At 45.3% G+C, this 19998-nt stretch overlaps 1 protein-coding gene across 1 annotated transcript in view; it reads right to left on the bottom strand.

Moving 5' to 3' along the window:
• Positions 1-18716, bottom strand: part of ZDHHC1 (zinc finger DHHC-type containing 1) — a 42634-nt gene extending 23918 nt beyond the window's left edge. Inside the window, exons 1-6 of the mRNA XM_044269296.1 lie at positions 18602-18716; positions 11089-11433; positions 8629-8847; positions 7572-7747; positions 4650-4751; positions 2598-2722 (exon numbers count right to left, since the gene is read on the bottom strand). Coding sequence (XP_044125231.1) covers positions 2598-2722; positions 4650-4751; positions 7572-7747; positions 8629-8847 — 622 coding nt within the window. The 5' untranslated portion in view covers positions 11089-11433; positions 18602-18716. The remainder of the gene's footprint in view (positions 1-2597; positions 2723-4649; positions 4752-7571; positions 7748-8628; positions 8848-11088; positions 11434-18601) is intronic.
• Positions 18717-19998: the final 1282 nt, after the last annotated feature.

Genomic DNA, 19998 nt, shown 5'->3' with positions numbered 1-19998 from the left:
CCATCTGCAAACACAACTAGATCCAGTAGCTCACACTTTATAAATCGGACGTGCATAGGACACAGGGTTGTCATGCACATCGTGACCGAAAACCTAGCGGTAAAAGCACAGTCTATCTTCTCACCTACCTATGGGCATAGAAGGGCAGCAGAGCCCGCATCTTACTGCCAGCTTTCTGTGCCAGCGTTATGGAGCCCCATACACTAGTGACAGAGACCCTGATGCGAATGCTAGGTCCCTTACTAATACCTATACGAGCCGCTCCAGTGGGTAAGGCACGTTCTCAGGAGTCACTGTACTGATAAGCTCCTGGCTTTCCCTACGTAAATCGGCAGCTTCCTCCCTATACACTGTATAGTTAGAAGGCTGTCAAATATACGCCGGAGGGTGGAGGGGGCCGCAGATCAGGACTCCAGCGCACCGGTCCTCCTAGAGCTTCTAATCGGGGATTTTAAGAAAACAACTGAGCCCCAAAAAAGTAACTGCATTGTAATATTGTTAAGATGAGACGATTAAAATTAGATTATTTCCAATGTGTCTTCTACATCTGGTCTTTACAAGGGAAACAGCCGTCTATGGATGGATACTGGTCTGGCTAGTTTCCCTTGTCAAATCCCAAGGCTTGTTGGAAAGTTGGATCTTCACTCATAGGGAGACATTTCCAATAGGCGGCACTGGCTGGATGGTTCTCTTTCTTGGGAGATGCCTCTTTGCGTATTCGTTTTCCCATGGAGCATTTCCAAAAGGTCTCCATACAGGACTGGTCTCCGTAAGGAGCACCCTGCCTAAACTGCTGGTCTTGCAAATCTAAATGGATGCCACGGAACACTTTAGTGGTTTGCAGAAAAAAAAAACTGCACTTTAATTTGGTTGTCCCATTGAAAATCCTTATCCCCCTAACCACAGGGTAGGGGGAATAAGGGTCTAACTGGTAGGAGTCCGACTGATGGGATTCCTGCTGAATAGGGGCTCTATGTTCTCCTGTTTGATTGGAGGGGCAGCGCGCATGCATCTGTTCAGCTCCATTCAACGTCAGGAGGGCGGAAAGCAATGACTTTGTTAGGGTACTTTCACACTTGCGTTGTTTGATTCCGGCAGGCAGTTCCGTTGCCTGAACTGACTGCCTGATCAGGCAAACTGTATGCAAACGGATGTCATTTTTTCTGACTGATCAGGCATTTTTCTGACTGATCAGGATCCTGATCAGTCAGAAAAATGCCTGATCAGTCAGAAAAATGCATTGCAATACCGGATCCGTTTTTCCGGTGTCATCAGGCAAAACGGATCCGTTTTTTTTTTTTTTTTTCATTTTTAAAGGTCTGCGCATGCGCAGACCGGAATGACGGATCCGGCATTCCGGTATTTTGAATGCCTGATCCGGCACTAATGCATTCCTATGGAAAAAAATGCCTGATCAGGCATTCAGGCAAGTCTTCAGTTTTTTTTCGCCGGAGATAAAACCGTAGCATGCTACGGTTTTCTCTTTTGCCTGATCAGTCAAAACAACTGAACTGAAGACATCCTGATGCAAACTGAACGGATTACTCTCCATTCAGAATGCATGGGGATATGCCTGATCAGTTATTTTCCGGTATAGAGCCCCTGTGACGGAACTCTATGCCGGAAAAGAAAAACGCAAGTGTGAAAGTACCCTTAGGAGCTGAATGTTTATAGCCTTTAGGTGATCAGGCAGATGATTGTCGGGAAGTGTTCCTTCAACAATCGCCTGCCCCTCAGTGGATGAAACCGCTGTTATTACATACAGCGATCTCCTCTACAGTATGGGGAGGAGTGATCACTAATGCCATCATTTTCCAATCAGCCTAACTGACTACTAATTGCCTAATTTTAACATATGCCTTCATTCCCTCTTGTAATGTAACTATTATTAAGTCCCTTCATTGACCATTAAATTGCTATTGTTAAAATGATCAGTTGTCGCCTTTTTATTCCTAGTGTCGTTATACTTGGTACTATAATACGTGTGGTAAGAGACTGGTAGTCGCGCGCTGGCTCCAGGCTCTTATTTTCAGATTTTCTTCTGCCTACCACATGAGATAATGTTATTCCTTACTGACACATAGGCGTCACTTCGGTGTTTGGGCAGTATGTTTGTCAACTCGAAGTCAAGGGGGCAGCGGCCTCCTCGCTTCAAGTCAAGGTAACCACGCCCCCTCTTGCCTTTGAGTGACAGCCCACAATTCGGCTTCGCTTTCCAAAGTCTCGCACATATCAGGGCATGGGATCGCGCAGTAAAATAGAGGGCACCGCGCATGCACGAGACTTCGGAAAGCGAAGCCGAATTGTGGGCTGTCACTCAAAGGCAAGAGAGGGCGTGGTTACCTTGACTTGAAGCGAGGAGGCCGCTGCCCTTCTCGCCGTTGACATAGAAGCAGCGAGCAGGAAGAGAGACAACATCAATATTAAAGGCTCAGAGAACCACTTAAAAAAAAATATATATATAAAATAATAGAGATACATATATAAAATAATAGAGATATATATATCCTTACATTTCGAATGTCTTTAATTTACAAGTCTTTTATTACAGTTACAAATTAAAGAAAAAAAAAAGAAAAAATAATGTAAATAATCACCTTCGAAATGCTGGTCGCTCCTTAACGCTGCCGGGTCAACGAAGTATACAACAAATACATAGGATGAAATTGTGCTCAGCACCACAGTGCCCAGAAAAGCAGATATAAGACAGTTGAAAAACAGCCTAAAAAGTGGAAGGAACAAGAGCATTTGTAAAGTCTTCTAATTACACCCAAGAAATATCTGCAATCACTGCAGGAGCCGGTACCACTACCACAACTAGACATGGCAAAACCTGCATGCTTATGGTTTACCTTCTAATCCAAGTAACATAAGGATGCTTCATAGGGTTTGAAAATAATATGGTAGATGCTCTATACAGCAGATGCCAACCCCATAGGATATACTGTATATCATTACTGTATGTCACAGATCCCTCCAGCCCCGAGTGTTTAGATGTGAGACACTTTAAAGTGTTAGCTGGCATCAAGGCAGGATGCAGAAAGCCATCCATGCCAGCGGTGCAGAGACATGCACATGACAGTAGCAGCCTCAGATGCCAATCAGCTATTTGAAGAGGAGGCGGCGCTCCATGCGAGCGCTACTTCCTCTTTGTTACACTGCCCGTCCTCTCGGAAGTGCGACGGACGTTTTTCTCATGTGAATGCAGCCTTTTGCCTAGTGGCCAGTGCAAAAACTGCAGGATTTTAGGATTTTTTTTTTTTAATTACATAAAAATAGATAAATATTTAACATAAAAACATTATTTAAATAATGGGTCATTTTCTGATGACACATTGCCATTGAGCTGTCCTGCCTTGATCTTCCTTGAGCCATAACTTTTTTATTTTTCCGTTCACATAGTCGTATGAGGGCTTATATTTTGCAGGACAAATTGTACTTTCTAATGGCACCATTTAATATGGCATACAAGGCAGTGGGAAGCGGGGAAAAAAAACAACAACTTCTCCATCATTTTACGGGTTTTGTCCCTATGGCGTTCTCATTGCTGCAAAACTGACCCGTGCCCTTCATTCTCTGGGTCAGTACGATTACAATGATACCACATATGTATATGTTTTATATGTCTAAATAGTGTCAAAATTTAAACTTTTGACCCCTATTCTGACCACTACGTTTTTTATAGTTTAAATTAATACCATTTTGGAGTGTGTGTGACTTTTTAATCACATTTTCTAAAAAAAAAAAATTGGGGTAAGAGAAGCATTGAAAAAATGGCAAATCTGCCATTTTAACCCCTTTTTTAATTAAGCCATTCGAGGTATTGGAAAAAATATTTTTCGGATGCGGTGATGCCAATGATGTTTATTTTTTGTTATTTATTCTACAGAAAGGGGGGGCGATTTACACTTTTATAATTTTTTATATATTTAAAAGTTGTTGTTTACCGTTTTATGGTTTTGCTGCTAGTGTTTGAGGCTACAATACGCTGTATTTTTTTCTTTTAACTCTGTACCAATATTTTTATTATATATCCATATTGGTACAGAATTGCTCATTTCTTATGTTGCCCTGCCTGACCTGCTGGCCAAAATAAGAACTGCAGCTTCAATACCCTGGGTCTCTTCAGAGAGAACCAGCATATTTATAATCAATTACCAGCATCCTAATTTTTCGCAGAGGATGCCAGTAAGAAGCCCAGAAGAGCAAGCTTCTTTATCACGTGGCATCTAAAGGGTTTAAATTACCACGGTCGGCATTATTGCCGGTCGTGGTCATTAGCCGTAGGTCTCTGCTGTTTGAAACAGCGGAAACCCGCAGGCCATGGTGCCCGCTGCACCAGCCATGCTTGCCTATCGCTCCAGCGTACAGTGCTGAGAGCAGGGGGTTTAATGAGAAATGTGGAGGGGATGATGGCCCTGTGCTCATCACTTCCCTTTTTCGTAAGCCTGGCAAAGGCGGTGTAAAATGACAGCTATGACTAAAACAAAGCAATCACAATTGCATTGGAAAAGTCACTTTTACATTAAAAACACATGTAGGGGGAGTGATGGATTTGCCCCTATATCCCCAAACTGCATCTCCTGAGGAGTGGTCAGAGTTTGCTCAGCTATCTACATATTCCATTAGAGGCATGATGGTCATCTTACCAGTAATTTTTTCCTCCCACACAGTTATTGAGCCATTTGCAGTGGTGATCAAAATTACTGACACACTTATTGCATAAACTGCAGTGCTTTGACTTGTCGCCTCTGTGGAGTAAAAATAGGAAAATGTGAATAACCGGAAGTATGAATTAACAAATTTACAGAGAGACATACAGCTCATGCACATCAACAAAAAACAAAAGGAGTTCTGTGTAGACGGACGTATTTCCGATCGACTCATTAACAGGAATAATACAGCAACCCAACGATCAAGAATACACGGCAAATACTATCTTCTACTTTGTTTTTTTAAACTTTAGCTGTGTTACCCTTCTTCTATCCTGCTCAATATTCATTTCACCAAAGTGACCGGGTCCATTCATGCAAGTGACCCAGCGGTGTCATCAGGGAATCTATCACCAGTTTTTGCAGCCTTCAGATAGGGCAAAATAAAATGGACAGGAGTCAAGAGAGAGCATTGAGCAGCCATTTCTTAAGCTGGCTGTAGCCATTTCGGATAGTTAAAAGCTATGTACACCTTTGGGGGCAATTTCTTTTTTATTATTGCATTGTACTCATTTTGAGTAAAAAAACAAAAAAATAATAAAAATAAACAGGTTTTTAATTGGCCTTTATTAAAAATGTGGAACCCTTGCCTTTGTGCAGCCTCGGGTTTCTCTAGTAGCAGGTCCTGAATTTTCACTCTGTTTCATCAGGCAGCTCAACTGATGGCTTTTTATCTTATAAACACTCATTATGGTTCAATTCAATATGATCTTTCAGGACTTTAGAGATGAGGGTTATTAGAAGACCAGCACAAAAAGAAAGTACGATTTGAACAGCTAGATAAACCATTTGACAGAACAGAACAGCTCAAAAATTAAATTTAAAGACCAATTGAAATAATAATTTTTCTCCCAAAATTAATAAAATGCAATCATTAAAACAATTGCCCGCCCCACCCAACATGTACATAACCTTTAATGATATTCATTGTGTCTACTGAAGCAAAAGTGAACAATTCTGATAAAATAACTGGCTGCATAATGTTTCTGGGTCTGTATCCATAGACATTATAAACCATGAAAATGCATAGGGGTAAACTATATTTCGCACAATACTAAAAATCTTACGTGTGGACTCTTCCTTACAAATCATGATCACACCTTTAAAGGGGTTGTCCAGCCTTTTCTAAATGATGGCCTATCCTCTGGATAGGTGATCCCAGCAGATCGCTAGGGTTCTGACTTCAAAGGGGCAGAGCTGTAGTAACGAGCAACCTCCACTGCAAAGTTGATGGGGCTCTGTACTTTCGACGGCAAAGCTACACCCGAGCATCTAACCGGCAGGGGTTCAGGATATCAGACACCCACCGATCCGCTAGTGACATCCTCGGGGAGGGGGGGCTAAGCCACTACTTAGTAAGGGCTGGACAAACCCTTTAAACCTTTAGCCAGCTTTAGATACAGATTTCCCTGCTCTCTCAGGCACTAATATTGCCAATAAACCCCCATAACGTACAACAGAAGTCATGGAGAGTTAGGAAATCTGGGACAAACATTCCACAATAATAACGTCATCACATGACAAGTGCGATAAACCTGCTAGTTCAGGCGTTTTTATTGTGATGAATGCCTTGCAAAAGTATTCACTCCCCTTAGCATTTTTCCTGTTTTGTTGCATTAACACCTGGATTTAAAAAGCTACTAGCAACATACCTGGAGAGACTTCCATCTGTACTGTGGCAAGAGGTGGCTCCACAAAGTATTGATGGGGGGGGGGGGGGTGAATATATATATGCACATTCAATGTATTGGTCTTAAAGTGTAACTGTCATGTTTTCATTCAAAAAAAATAATCTATTTCAGCATAGGCTACTGCTGCAGCAGCAGCATTATGCATACAGCAATCTTTAGTTTCTTCACATCTTCACATCCAGCCGAATGCACACGGCAGTGTTCCGCAGCCGAGAGCGGTCCATGGTATGCCGGGCTGGATTCCTGTTCAGAGCAGGCACGCACAGCGTCATTGGTTGCTATGATGCCGTGCGCTTTATGCCGCCGCTGCTGTACAGTAATACACTATACGAGTGTATTACTGTACAGCAGCGGCGGCATGAAGCGTACGGCGTCATAGCAACCAATGACGCTGTGCGCTGCCTGCTCTGAACAGGAATCCATCCCGGCATACCTACGGACCGCTCTCGGCCGTGTGCATTCGGCCTACCACTGTTTTCCTTGAGTTTTTCCCTTAGTTGGCTGTTTAAACATTTACAATATGAGGATCTTCTCGAATTGGCTCCTCTGTCAGTTCTCTGAGGCCAAAACTGCTTTCCCTAACTTCCCATACACACTTGCTGTAGCCAGCAGCTCCCTGTCAGCCAATCAGATTGGATTACTGAGAGACACGCCTCCTCACTCTGAAGCCTAATGCAGGCATGCAGTGTGAAGGACCGCCCCTCCGTCTTCTGTTTATACTAAAAGGGAAGACAGAAAAGCCCTAGCAACGGTCTTTTAAGGGAGCAGTGGAAAGGGACACGGGACATTAATGAAAGCTGTTATTATAAGGTAATTACAGATCTTTTGACAATCATTGACAGACTAACTCAGGTATACATGCCTAGCTCTAATAACTAGCAAATAAAAATAAAAAATATATATGACAGTTATCCTTTAATTATTGTTTGTGTCACAGCAAAAAATATTTTGCATGTTCAAAGAGATAGGCATGCTGTGTAAATCAAATGGTGCAAACGCTTCAAAAATGACATTTTAAATCTGGGTCATAATGCAACAAAACAGAAAAAAGGGGGTGAAGACTTTCGCAAGGCGCTGTACAACTCACCAAAGTAAGGTGCAATGCTGTGCGCAGTCCATCTCGCCTGTAAGACCAGTACACGTACAAGACACGAGAACTTCTACTTACACATCCACCTCACAGATGTAACAATGCATGTTTTCAATGACATGAGCATGCTTGGTCCTATCGAATACAGGTAGCGGACCAGGGGAGCCCTTGGCACGTACGTGCTCATCTGCTGGGTCAATGGTAACAGCCAGAAAATGGACAATTAAATGTAACATGAACAGCACTCCCATAAACTGGATGAAGAGGACTAAGGAAGAATAATGTCACAGCGATGTATGTTATGTGGGGGTTCACACTTTTTTTTTTTTTTTTTAAGAAACGGTGGTGGGCGACTATAAGGCCCCTTTCATATGTCAGTGATCCAATTGTATTATCCATAAAATAGCCATGACGGATCCCTCACTAAAACCATTGTGAGTCAATGAGGGACTGGATCAGTTTTCTTTTGTGTCCGAAAAAACTGATCCAACACCATTGACTTACATTGTGCGTCAGGATTGATCAGCCTTGTTCCGCACCCCATGCCGTACAGAAAAACGCTGCCTGAAGCGATGGGGACGCAACCAAATGGAGCGGAATGCATTCTTGTGCACTCCGTTCAGTTATGTCAAGTGTGAAAGTAGCCTTTCTTTGCAGCAGAGAGGACCCCCCCCCCGAGCTGCCAGGCTAAAGATAATCTAGCAGAGGTATTGGAGCAATGAATGTGGCGATCTCTGGATCCATGTCACGTACAGGGCTGGTTCTAGCTTTGTTAAGACGTACTATATGTCGGATCTTTTTTTTTATCATCAGTCATGGCATAATAACCCCTTTAACTGAGGCACAGCATTTAGCTTCCTGATAATAACAGGGAGACTTACGGATCTGTCCGCAGACTATAAACTGCCATTTACAGCAGCCTAGATTCCAGAGAACACGAGGTCATAAAACCTGCTGAAGGCCTCGCAGGGAATAAGCAGTCCCAGGACAGTCCTGAATGTTACTGTAGGCACACTTCCGGCAGAACTTCTGACCTTACCTCTGCGTCCCCCAACTAAATTCGACTTGTTTAACCTCATCATCTTTTTTTTTGCAGATATAAAAGCCATCCTAGGCATCTGTAGTTAAAGGATACAACATAACCAGCGGCTACCCAATGCCGAGGCAAAAGGGGGACAAGAATGCCAAATCCGATGATGGTGAACAGAAGGAAAGTGAACCAGGCCACAAACTGCAAGGGGTGTGGAGGCCAACTCCAGCCATTTCTCCGGGAATGCTGAGGGGGCTCGGTCCCGGCGTCCTCCCCCTCCTTGACCGGCACGGTCTTACCAGACGGCTTCTTGCAGATGGTCATCTAGGTGAAAGGACAGGTGCTGTTACTTTAACGAAGCATACATATAAAAAAAAAATTATGATTTTCGTCACGTTATGTCCGCCATATGCAATTACGTTTCAGTAGCAAGTGAATGAGAGCCCCCACGGAAACCGAAGGACGTCTCTTACTAAACGGCCATCGATTTCTGCCTTTCAATCTCCAGTTACCAGGACAATATGAGACCATCTACGACACGATAAAAGGTTCTTAATCCATACGATGACCATTTTCTATGCAGAGTACACAGTCATCAGAGCTAGTGATCGTGGGGGTCCCGGCGGTCAGACCCACGTGTATCCCCTATTCTGTGCACAGATGACAAACAATCATGGCTGAAACGCCTGCCAATTAGCTTCTAACAACATTTCACATAAAAGTGTTTTTTTTCCTCCATTCACGTACATAAACAGTTGTGGTTACTGTATCATCTGAGCCCCCACAATGTCATATGTGATAGTGATCCTGCGGGCACTGCCATTGTACCTGACCGATCAGGGCAGACAGGGCTGAGCTCCTGACACAACTGCTTGGATTGGAATTAAAGGGGTTGTCTCACCTCAGCAAATGGCATTGACCATATACAGAAAGTAAGTGCGCCGCAGTTGCATAGAGAGCAGAGCCTCTAGGTGTAACGGCAACGCCCCTGTTGTCTCACCTAATATAAACATGGGACCAACACAGATGCCTTCAGCTGCCAAGTGCACATGTAACAGGTCAGTCAGTGTCATAGGTACAAAACTGCTGACAGCTGCCCTTTAAGATGTAAATTGACAATTCCCAATACAAGAACTCTTGGCGCCTTTACAGGGGGTTCAGACCTGAGCGTTCTGAAACGAGCGCTCTGTATGCGCGATTGTACGGGCGTTTACAATTGCGCATACAGAGACAGGCGTGCACACATTGTCGCGCGTTCCCGAATATCTATGTGCGGGAACGCGCGACAAACGCCCCAAAAAAAGCTCAAGAACTTGTTTGAGCGTCGGGCGTTTTACAGCGCGATCGTACGCGCTGTAAAACGCCCAGATGAGAACCATTCCCATAGGGAATCATTGGTTTCTCCGTGTTGAGCGTTTTACAGCGCGTAGGAACGCGCTGTAAAACGCTCAGGTCTGAACTTAGGGTAAAGGGCATCTATCCTAAGGATAGGCCATCAATATTTTAGCACTGCACAACCCCTTTAACCCTTACATGCACCATGACATACAGTTACTTCATAGTGCACTGTAAGGAGTATGGTGCAGAAGTCCGACTCCCAGCACCACCGCCAATCAGCTGTGGGAAGGGGTGGCGGCGCTCTGCGTATTTTTAGCTTCAAAATTACCTGCGCACCGTCTCGCTTGTAGAGGCGGCGCAGCGTAATTACAACTGCTTGTTCAAGTCACTTGAATAAGACGAGCAGCTGTAATTACACTGCGCCGCCTCTACAAGCGAGATGACGTGCAGGCAGTTTTGAAGAGGAAGCAGCGCTAACCCTTCAAACAGCTGATCAGTGGGTTTGTCGGACCCTCGCCAAGCTGATATTGGTAACATGTCCTGAGGATAGGTCAATAGGTGGGGCTGCTTTTGGAAGAAAGCAGCTTTATTTTTCTAGTCCCGGAGAACCCTTCAGACATTACAGGCTGCACTGCTGTCGGTTTGGATGAGTGTAGCTTCTAACACGAGCACTTCTGTTACTTTCACATCTGCGCTTTTGCTATCCGGTTTTCGGATCTCAAAACCACAGCAAAACACTTCACGTTTTTATAATACAGCTGGCTGCGCCCATTGTGAACGGATCGGATTGTATTATATTAAAAATGAAGAAACTGGATCTGACGCCATTGACTTACAATGGTTTTAGTGCCGGGTCCGGTTTCTTTATTTTCAATATAATACGTTCAGATCCATTCAGAATGGACGCAGCCGGTCATGTCCTGAAAAAAACTGATGCGGAACCATTGACTTACATGATTTTTGGTGCTGGATGCGGCTTCTTCCGTTTCCCATGCCGCACACAAAAACGCGGCATGCAGTGGTTATGTGTCAGGCATGGGAATACAACAAACCAGAACGGAATGTATTCTGGTGCGCTCATTGACAATGAATTGCGCTGTGTTTTTGAGAGCAGATGTGAAAGTCGCCTTAGTAACAGTCAGACATTTCCGTTCATGATATTCATATTGGACCCCATTGGATTTCCACTGTAATAAGCTCACACAACGCTATCTAAAAAGAACGTACCAGAATGGACTTGGTTGGGGGCCTGCGAGAGCCTAGTGACCTGAAGACAAGTTACTGATATTTCCTCCAGAACGGAGTGTTCTGGCTTACAAGCATCAGGACCTTTCTGGATATAATGATTCATGAATATCCGTAGCAGCAACAGTTTATAGTATATGTAATTTATAATAGTGGGTATAAAAATCACTGGTAGGCGTCCATGATGCTCAGTACAGGGCTAATCCTGCGCAGATGAAAGTGCTTGCTCTGGCCCAGACCGCAAACAGCAAGGCGTTTCCCCCGGGTCCCATCCTGGGCTCCAGATCCTCCACTTCTATTCACAGCTCGGCGTCATCTTCTGAACATCTGCAGATATGACAGAATAGAAAGGATCAGAATGGGCACATACTACCAGACAGAAAAGCAAGAATGGCAGAATTTTTCATAGATGGACAACACAGGGCTCCCCTGCTAACCCCCCCCCCCCCATTATGAACCACAAAAGAGAGCCGCCCTATACAAGTGACCCCCGTTCTGGCCCGATACACCATTGTAGACAGGGTGGATAAAAATCAAATGATTTAAAAAAATATATATTATAATAATAATAATAAATTAAAAAATATATTTTTATTTAAATCAGATTTTTTTTTATTATATAAAATGCTTTTTGAGGAAAATATATTACCATCCAAAGGTTATTCCATCATGAAATAAAGATTAGTTTTTTAATTATGTAGAATAAGGCTGTACGTGGACTCCCATATTGTTGTATGGATTAGGCAGTGGCTGAGGGACAGACAACAGAGGGTTGTAGTCAATGGAGTATATTCAGACCAGGGTCTTGTTACCAGTGGGGTACCTCAGGGATCTGTTCTGGGACCCATATTGTTTAACATCTTTATCAGCGAAATTGCAGAAGGCCTCGATGGTAAGGTGTGTCTTTTTGCTGATGACACAAAGATTTGTAACTGGGTTGATGTTCCTGGAGGGAAACGCCAAATGGAAAAGGATTTAGGAAAACTAGAGGAATGGTCAAAAATCTGGCAACTAAAATTTAATGTTGATAAGTGCAAGATAATGCACCTGGGGCGTAAAAACCCAAGAGCAGAATATACAATTAGTGATACAGTCCTAACCTCAGTATCTGAGGAAAGGGATTTAGGAGTAATTATTTCAGAAGACTTAAAGGTAGGCAGACAATGTCACAGAGCAGCAGGAAATGCTAGCAGAATGCTCGGGTGTATAGGGAGAGGAATTACCAATAGAAAGAGTGAAGTGCTTATGCCGCTCTACAGAGCACTAGTGAGACCTCATTTGGAGTATTGTGCTCAGTACTGGAGACCATATCTCCAGAAGGATATTGATACTTTGGAGAGAGTTGAGAGAAGAGCTACTAAACTGGTACATGGATTGCAGGATAAAACTTACCAGGAAATATTAAAGGACCTTAACATGTATAGCTTGGAAGAAAGACGAGACAGAGGGGATATGATAGAAACTGCTAAATACATAAAGGGAATCAACAAGGTAAAAGAGGAGAGAATATTTAAAAGAAGAAAAACTGCTACAAGAGGACATAGTTTTAAATCAGAGGGGCAAAGGTTTAAAAGTAATATCAGGAAGTATTACTTTAGGCTACTTTCACACTAGCGTTCGGGTGTCCGCTTGTGAGCTCTGTTTGAAGGGGCTCACAAGCGGACCCGAACGCTTCCGTCCAGCACTAATGCATTCTGAGTGGACGCGGATCCGCTCAGAATGCATCAGTCTGGCAGCGTTCAACCTCCGCTCCGCTCAGCAGGCGGACACCTGAACGCTGCTTGCAGTGTTCGGATGTCCGCCTGGCCGTGCGGAGGCGTGCGGATCCGTCCAGACTTACAATGTAAGTCAATGGGGACGGATCCGTTTGAAGATGACACACTATGGCTCAATCTTCAAACGGATCCGTCCCCCATTGACTTTACATTGAAAGTCTGGACGGATCCGTCTGAGGCTATTTTCACACTTAGAAATATTTTAACAATATAATGCAGACGGATCCGTTCTGAACGGAGCCACCGTCTGCATTATATGAGCGGATCCGTCTGAGACGGATCCGCTCTGAACGCAAGTGTGAAAGTAGCCTTACTGAGAGAGTAGTGGATGCATGGAATAGCCTTCCTGCAGAAGTGGCAGCTGCAAATACAGTGGAGGAGTTTAAGCATGCATGGGATAGGCATAAGGCTATCCTTCATATAAGATAGGGCCAGGGGCTATCCATAGTATTCAGTATATTGGGCAGACTAGATGGGCCAAATGGTTCTTATCTGCCGACACATTCTATGTTTCTATGTGTGTAATTTTTTTGGTAAATAAATTCCATTAATCCATTCACAATGTCATGCTCTTCCAGAGGTTTTTGTAAGATTATTGGGCAGTTTCTCTGCCTACAAGATATTATCACAGATGCTTGGTTTACTTCTGCAGTTCTCAAAACTGAATTGGACTCAGCAGAGATCACAGGCCTCTTCTTCACAGCACAAATGTTATAACATGAACAGAGTTGAGAACAAGACCTTAATCCTAACTTCTACAAACCTATGAATGCAGAATCAACCTAATCAAACTAATATAAAAAGTGTATATTTTTTAAAAATCTTCATCTACTTGCATATTATAAGTTATACCAGCAAGAATTAGTCTTTATGTAGACAACTATGATTTAAATCAAATCCACCTTGATTGTAGGACATAAATGGCCAACCATGTAAATCAGGGGTGCACAACCTGCGGCCCTCGATACCATTCTGTGCGGCCCCCAATCATCTGGTAACAGACATGTATGTCTATGTCTTGTGGCTGCTCACATGTATCTTTCATGTATTTTCCCATTAGATGGGAGTACTAGAAGTGTAACTAGACATTTATGATATATACTGTATGTTCAATATGCCATAAAAATAGTATTTCAGTTGGCATCACCCCTTTAAGTTTTATTTTCGGCCCTTGGAATTGGTTCAGGCTCACAACGTGGCCCCCAACCAGAAAGGGTTGTGCATCCCTGATGTAAATACTACATTTCCCAGGCCAAGGCTTCCTCTGGAAGAAGGATCAGCGGGGGCGATCAGCGGGTTGCATCAAAGGTTGTGGAAAAAAGAAGACGATGTCGGCTGCGTGAACAAGCGGATAAGGCAAGTTAATGTTTATTTCTTTTTTTAACCCCTCAATCGACATTTTACTATGCATTCTGTATTAAGAATGCTATTATTTTCCCTTATAACCATGTTATAAGGGAAAATAATACAGTAAATTGACTTTAATGGGGTCCGGGGTTGCTTTCATCTCCTAGCAACCACACGTGAAAATCGCACCGCATCCCCATTCATTTCTATGGGGCCTGCGCTGCGTGAAAAACGCAGAATATAGAGCTTGCTGCGATTTTCACGCAACGCACAAGTCATGCGTGAAAAACATCGCTCATCTGCACAGCCCCATTGGATCGAATGGGTCCGGATTCAGTGCGGAAAAAAAGGCAGCATGTCTGTTCTGCAGTCCCACAAAAAAGATAGAACATGTCCTATTCTTGTGGGCTTTGCGGATGCAACATGGTTGTCACAGACGTCATACGTATTTTTTGCGGATCCACGTTTTCGGGACCTCAAAATACATACATCACCTTTACCTCAATGTATCTATAGGCTCTGGAGGCTAGGACTAAACTGCAAAATTTTGTAGCGCCACGGACTGATTTTTAAAGTGGTTGTGCCAAGTTTTCAGGTTATTCCCTATACACAGGATAGGGGCTAACTAACTGACTAATGGGGGTCCAACGTTAGGACCCCCATCATCCTGAGAACAGGGCCGAGCATGCACCCTGCCGCTCCATTTATGCTCTATGGGACTGTTGAAGACAGCGGACTACAGCGCTCCGCTACTTCCAGCGGTCCCATAGAGAATGAGTGGAATTGCAGGGTGCATACTCGGCCTACTGCTCCATCCGGACGGGGGAATGGGACCCCCACTGATCAGTTAGTTATCTCTCATCCTGTGAAGACGTGGCACAAACTCTTTAACTATCGAGCCGCGGCTGCGGTTCAAGAGACTGCATCGGGTTGCATGTAATCTCTGGACTGCAGCGGCCACTCAGTAGTTAAAAATCAATGAGTGCGGTTACAAAAAGTCCCTGGGGGTCATTTGCTAACAGCTTTACGCCTTCTTTTGGTGTCAAGTTTGCACACTACCCCTTTTTGAGGCTTTTTTTGTCACGTTTAACACAAAGGAGTGTCGAGGGAGTTGGGGTCAGGCAAATTTACTTATTTTACACCAGAAAAGGGTGCAAAAAAGTTGATAAAAAAAATAATAAATAAATAAATAAATAAATAAAAAAATAAAAAAAACGATGCCAGCCCCTGATTTTCCAGCATACACATGGACCATCAAAGATGCGCCTAATTTACAATGAGGCGCACGTGCCGTCCTAAATTAGGTGACTCTTCAGGTGGTAACGCCATTGTACATGTTAGTAAAAGGACTGTCAAAAAGGAAGGTCTTAATAAATGACCCCTCTGCGCAGCCAAGGCCTTACACGGTGCTATAACCTGGGCATTACGAGACTCACACGGGTCAGGGACAGTAGGTCAGGTAAGAAAGCGCAGCATAGCCAGCAGGGGCTGCTGTGCTAGACAAACCCTGTGGCTACATAGGTAGCCGTCAGTCCAAGAAACGCGCCTGTCCCACGAGGTGTATTTCCCAAACATCGCTCTAAACTTTCCTCAATCCCCATGACTGACCCACCATGATCTCAGTGGAGCAATATTGAGGACAGGAGGACAATCCATACGTGCCGGGGTAGGAGGACTCGTCCTGTACGCCGACTTCTTCTCCACTCCCTTTATTAAACGTGATCTCTGCTCCGAGGTCAGGACATTTCTGTGTACGGTCTCTTAGAGACCTGGAGGAAACCAGTTTGGAAACTGGTCCATTTGTGTTTGCAGTGGGTGGCCCTGGAGACTTCCCAGGCCCTTTACTGAGAAGATACGGACTACACGTGCAGGAAACAACACATAAAAAACACGGATTACCGCCCTGACATACGCTGTTACCCCGTATAACTAGGGCATGCCGCCATAAGATTGTCACCCAGGCTAAACACATCCCTATTCCCTTAGGCTTCATTCACACGTCCGCAAAATGGGTCTGCATCCGTTACGCAATTTTGCGGAACGGGTGCGGACCCATTCATTCTCTATGGGGACGGAATGGATGTGGACAGCACACAGTGTGCTGTCTGCATCTGCAATTGCGGAGCGTGGCCCCAATCTTCGGGTCTGCAGCTCCGCAAAAGATAGAACATGTCCTATTCTTGTCCGCGGCTGCGGACAAGAATAGGCATTTCTATAGGGGTTCCGGGCGGCTGTGTTGCGGATCCGCAACACACCACGGACGTGTGAATGGAGCCTTACAGTGTCATCCCCAAAACTTGTTGGTGGCTGGAGAACCATCTGTGGAGGCGACTACTGGGCCACACAGGATCTCCTGTAGTTTTAAAATGCATCTAGAACACATGGCGGTTTTCAAAAGTGACGAGCATTTCTTGTACTGGTAGATTTCGTGTTGTGACCACACCGCCGCTCTGTTCCAGGTACCCCATATAAAATCAGAGACGCATTATGGTCCCTTAGCAATCTCCGGGTGCTGGATTAGGGATCCATTTGTAATACCGCCATGAGGCCTAAACGGACGTCGCTGAACCTTGTCATCATTCACTACATGCCAGGAAATCCTGTCCACAAGCAGCACGAAATCCCGGCAGGACCCCCGGATACAAACAGCCGGGCTGTACCCAGATGAGCGAGACTAGGAAGAATAGTCACCTGGGGGCCCTCAGCTGGACCGACGAGTCTCTGCCGATACAAATATAGGGAGGGACATCTGAACCAAGCCAAACCGTGCGGGGGTCACCCCCATGACTATTCTCCCCTTTCCAGCCTCATTTTCCAAACTAACATTTCAGGATAAAACAGCTGTTTGTAAGTGTGAGACTGCGGATCGGGTGGCACCAACCTCCTGACGGGTTCCCATCACCTGCAACCTCGTCCGAGTCAGTCTTCAGGTGCCCTGTATCCACCTGTACCCATACTGTATCCACACTATATCCACCCCGTATCCTATACCCATACTGTATCCTATACCCATACTATATCCTATACCCATAGTGTATCCACCCTGTATCCATAAAGTATCCTGTATCCACACTGTATCTTGTATCCCCCCGGTACCCATACTTTATCCACATTGTACCCACACTGTACCCACCCCTTATCCATACTATATCCACCCTGTATCCAAACTGCTGATCCTATGAAAATGTTGATTCAGAGCTGGAGCCAGGCATGCACTTTCCGGCCGTGTCCTATTGTGCCACATAAAAGATATATCGTGTTGTATACTTTATTCTGCATTGGAGGGGTTCTCCAGGAACACCTAACATTCAGGTGATGCCCGCCGCCGGCTCCTGCCAGCTCAGTCCTGCACGCCCGTGTGTCCATCTTCTGGTGTGAGGCTCGTTTACTTCCTCCTCAGCCTGCAAACCACCGGCACCACCAGTCAGCGCCACCCCTGAGGCCAGTGGTTGGTTACAGTGAGGCCCATACCCATGCTGGGGAGGCAGTAAGCAAGCTGGACCCCGGAAGGCGAACCCATGGCCAGTACACCAGAGCGGCTAAGGGTGACCCTTTCAAAAGCAGAGGCAGGTATCATCTAAATGTTAGATATTCCCTGACAACCCCTAAGGCCAATGGCTGACATATTGATCGGGGAGCGCTCCTAACGTGGTGTGAACATACGCCAAGGCCTCATGCACACAGCGGTATTTATCACCCACGTGCTATCCGCTGACGTATTCATTTCTACGGGGCCGGGCACACATCCGTATTTCTTCCAAATCCGTCTGTCCATTCCACAAATGATAAAACATCGGTCGTCCTAGTCTTGTGCGTATAGCGGATGAGAACGGTCCTTTCCATTGATCGAAGCGAGCAAAATACGGAATCATGCACGGGGAAGGTATCCGTATTTTGTTCATCCGTGGTTTGCGGACCGAAATATGGACCCAGCCGTGTGAATGAGGCCTGTAATTCCGTACACGTGACTGAGGCGGTTTCTGCAACACGTGAACGCATTTCTGTGAAATACATATACCTTAAAGGTAAAAAAAAACACAACATAAAACAGCCGTGTTCCTCAATATATCCTCCTATCACCACCGCTTTGCCACAAATGGTCAAGGCCGCAGTAAAAGATGGAATAAACCGTACAAATTGTAGTTTCTGACTCCACATTAGGATTCCCAGTATTAGGGACCGGCCACCAGTCTCACACTGAGGGGAATAGAGCAGTTGTCCATAGCAACCGACCAGACTGCCAGCACTCTGTGAGCTAAAGCGCAGTCAAGTGATTGGTTGCCATGGGCAACTGCGCCAGGTTCCCTTGGCACTAGTTACGGACACAGCTTCCGTCCGATGCGATAACCACAAGTCGCAGTCACTTTACTCACCCGTCGTCCCAGCCCCGGAGCCCCCGTCACTCGCGCCCCCGGTTACCTGAGCGACTGTGTACAGAACGGGGTCACTATAGCAGTGCTGATCCGCTGTGTGCAGCCAATACGTTACAGCTGTACGGCGGCGGCGGAGGACCAAACAAGTGCGGCCGCGAAGGCGGTGTGTAGTCATAGCGAAGCCAGGGTGTAGCCTGCATTCTGCGGATTCTTCAGTGTGCTGACCGCTATTATTACTGTAACGTGCCATCACAATACACAGGAGCTTCAGTCCCATGACAGCTGCGCTTTATGGGCAAAGCACGCAACAGATTTTGCACCTGCTTCATGCAGGTTTTTTCACACATATTGCTGCGGATTTTTTTTTTATTGACGTTTTTTATTGTAGGGGGTGAAACCCTTGTCATTAATGCAACACATTGCACAAGCTGCGGAATTAAAGGGGTATTCCCATTATAATCATCACTGTTAAATCTTTTAATCATTTGACAGTGATCATTTTTGTGAATATATTTGATTACCCAATTCCCACCCTTTAGGAGAAAATTCATCCCCACTTACCTCGTTGTTGTCATTCGGTCTCCCCTGGTTACGGCCACCGCTCTTCTCCAGAATCCCTGTGGCCACACTTGCGCAGAAGACTCCTTCTTTTCTCCCGGCCGGGCCGCTCGCTGTCCTGAACGCGCACGCGCCATGGGGGACTTCTTCCTGGCCAGAATAGTACAGAGCCACGAACGAGCACGCCGCCTCTGTACTATACTGGCCAGGGATAAGTCACCATGGCGCGTGCGCGTTCAGTCCAGCGGCCGGCCCGGCCGGGAGAAGACGTCAATCAAGATGAAGCCCGCCCCCAGCCAGAATCCAGGAAGTGAACGGCACGCTGGCAGCAGGTAAGTATGAAAAGACGCCATGGGAATCCCCCTTTAAATTCAGCGTATGGCTGGAAAAAATCTGATGGAAAATCTGCTATTTTTAGATTTTTTTTCCACATGTTTTTTTTTTTTTTTTGCAGCCAGCGAGCCCAGGAGGAGCTGGAGAGGAGGATAGCAGTGGCACTAGCACTGGGCTGTGCAGTGATAGGAGGGCACACCCTGGTTATGGGGCTTCTGTCTGATGGTAGTTGGCGTGCCCGTGTTGTTTAAAGAGGTTGTCCGGGTTCAGAGCTGAAGCCAGACATATTTTCACCCAGCCAGCCCCCCTGACATGAGCATTGGAGAATTTCTTGCTCTGATGCTCCCCCTTTCCCTGCGCTGTATTTTTTTTACACTGATAACATCACCGAGCTCACTGCTAGGCCGAAGCCTCCACCTAGATTACCCTATGGAGAGCCTGCGCCTGCTGACTGCTGTGTTGTTAATGTAGCGTGGCCGAGCTCTGTTCGGTCCGCGGTACAGGAG

Source organism: Bufo gargarizans, chromosome 10, assembly GCF_014858855.1.
Source record: "Bufo gargarizans isolate SCDJY-AF-19 chromosome 10, ASM1485885v1, whole genome shotgun sequence".
NCBI classification, from domain to species: domain Eukaryota; kingdom Metazoa; phylum Chordata; class Amphibia; order Anura; family Bufonidae; genus Bufo; species Bufo gargarizans.
The sequence above is the reverse complement of the archived record's forward strand: the minus strand, read 5'-3'. Positions and strand labels throughout refer to the sequence as shown.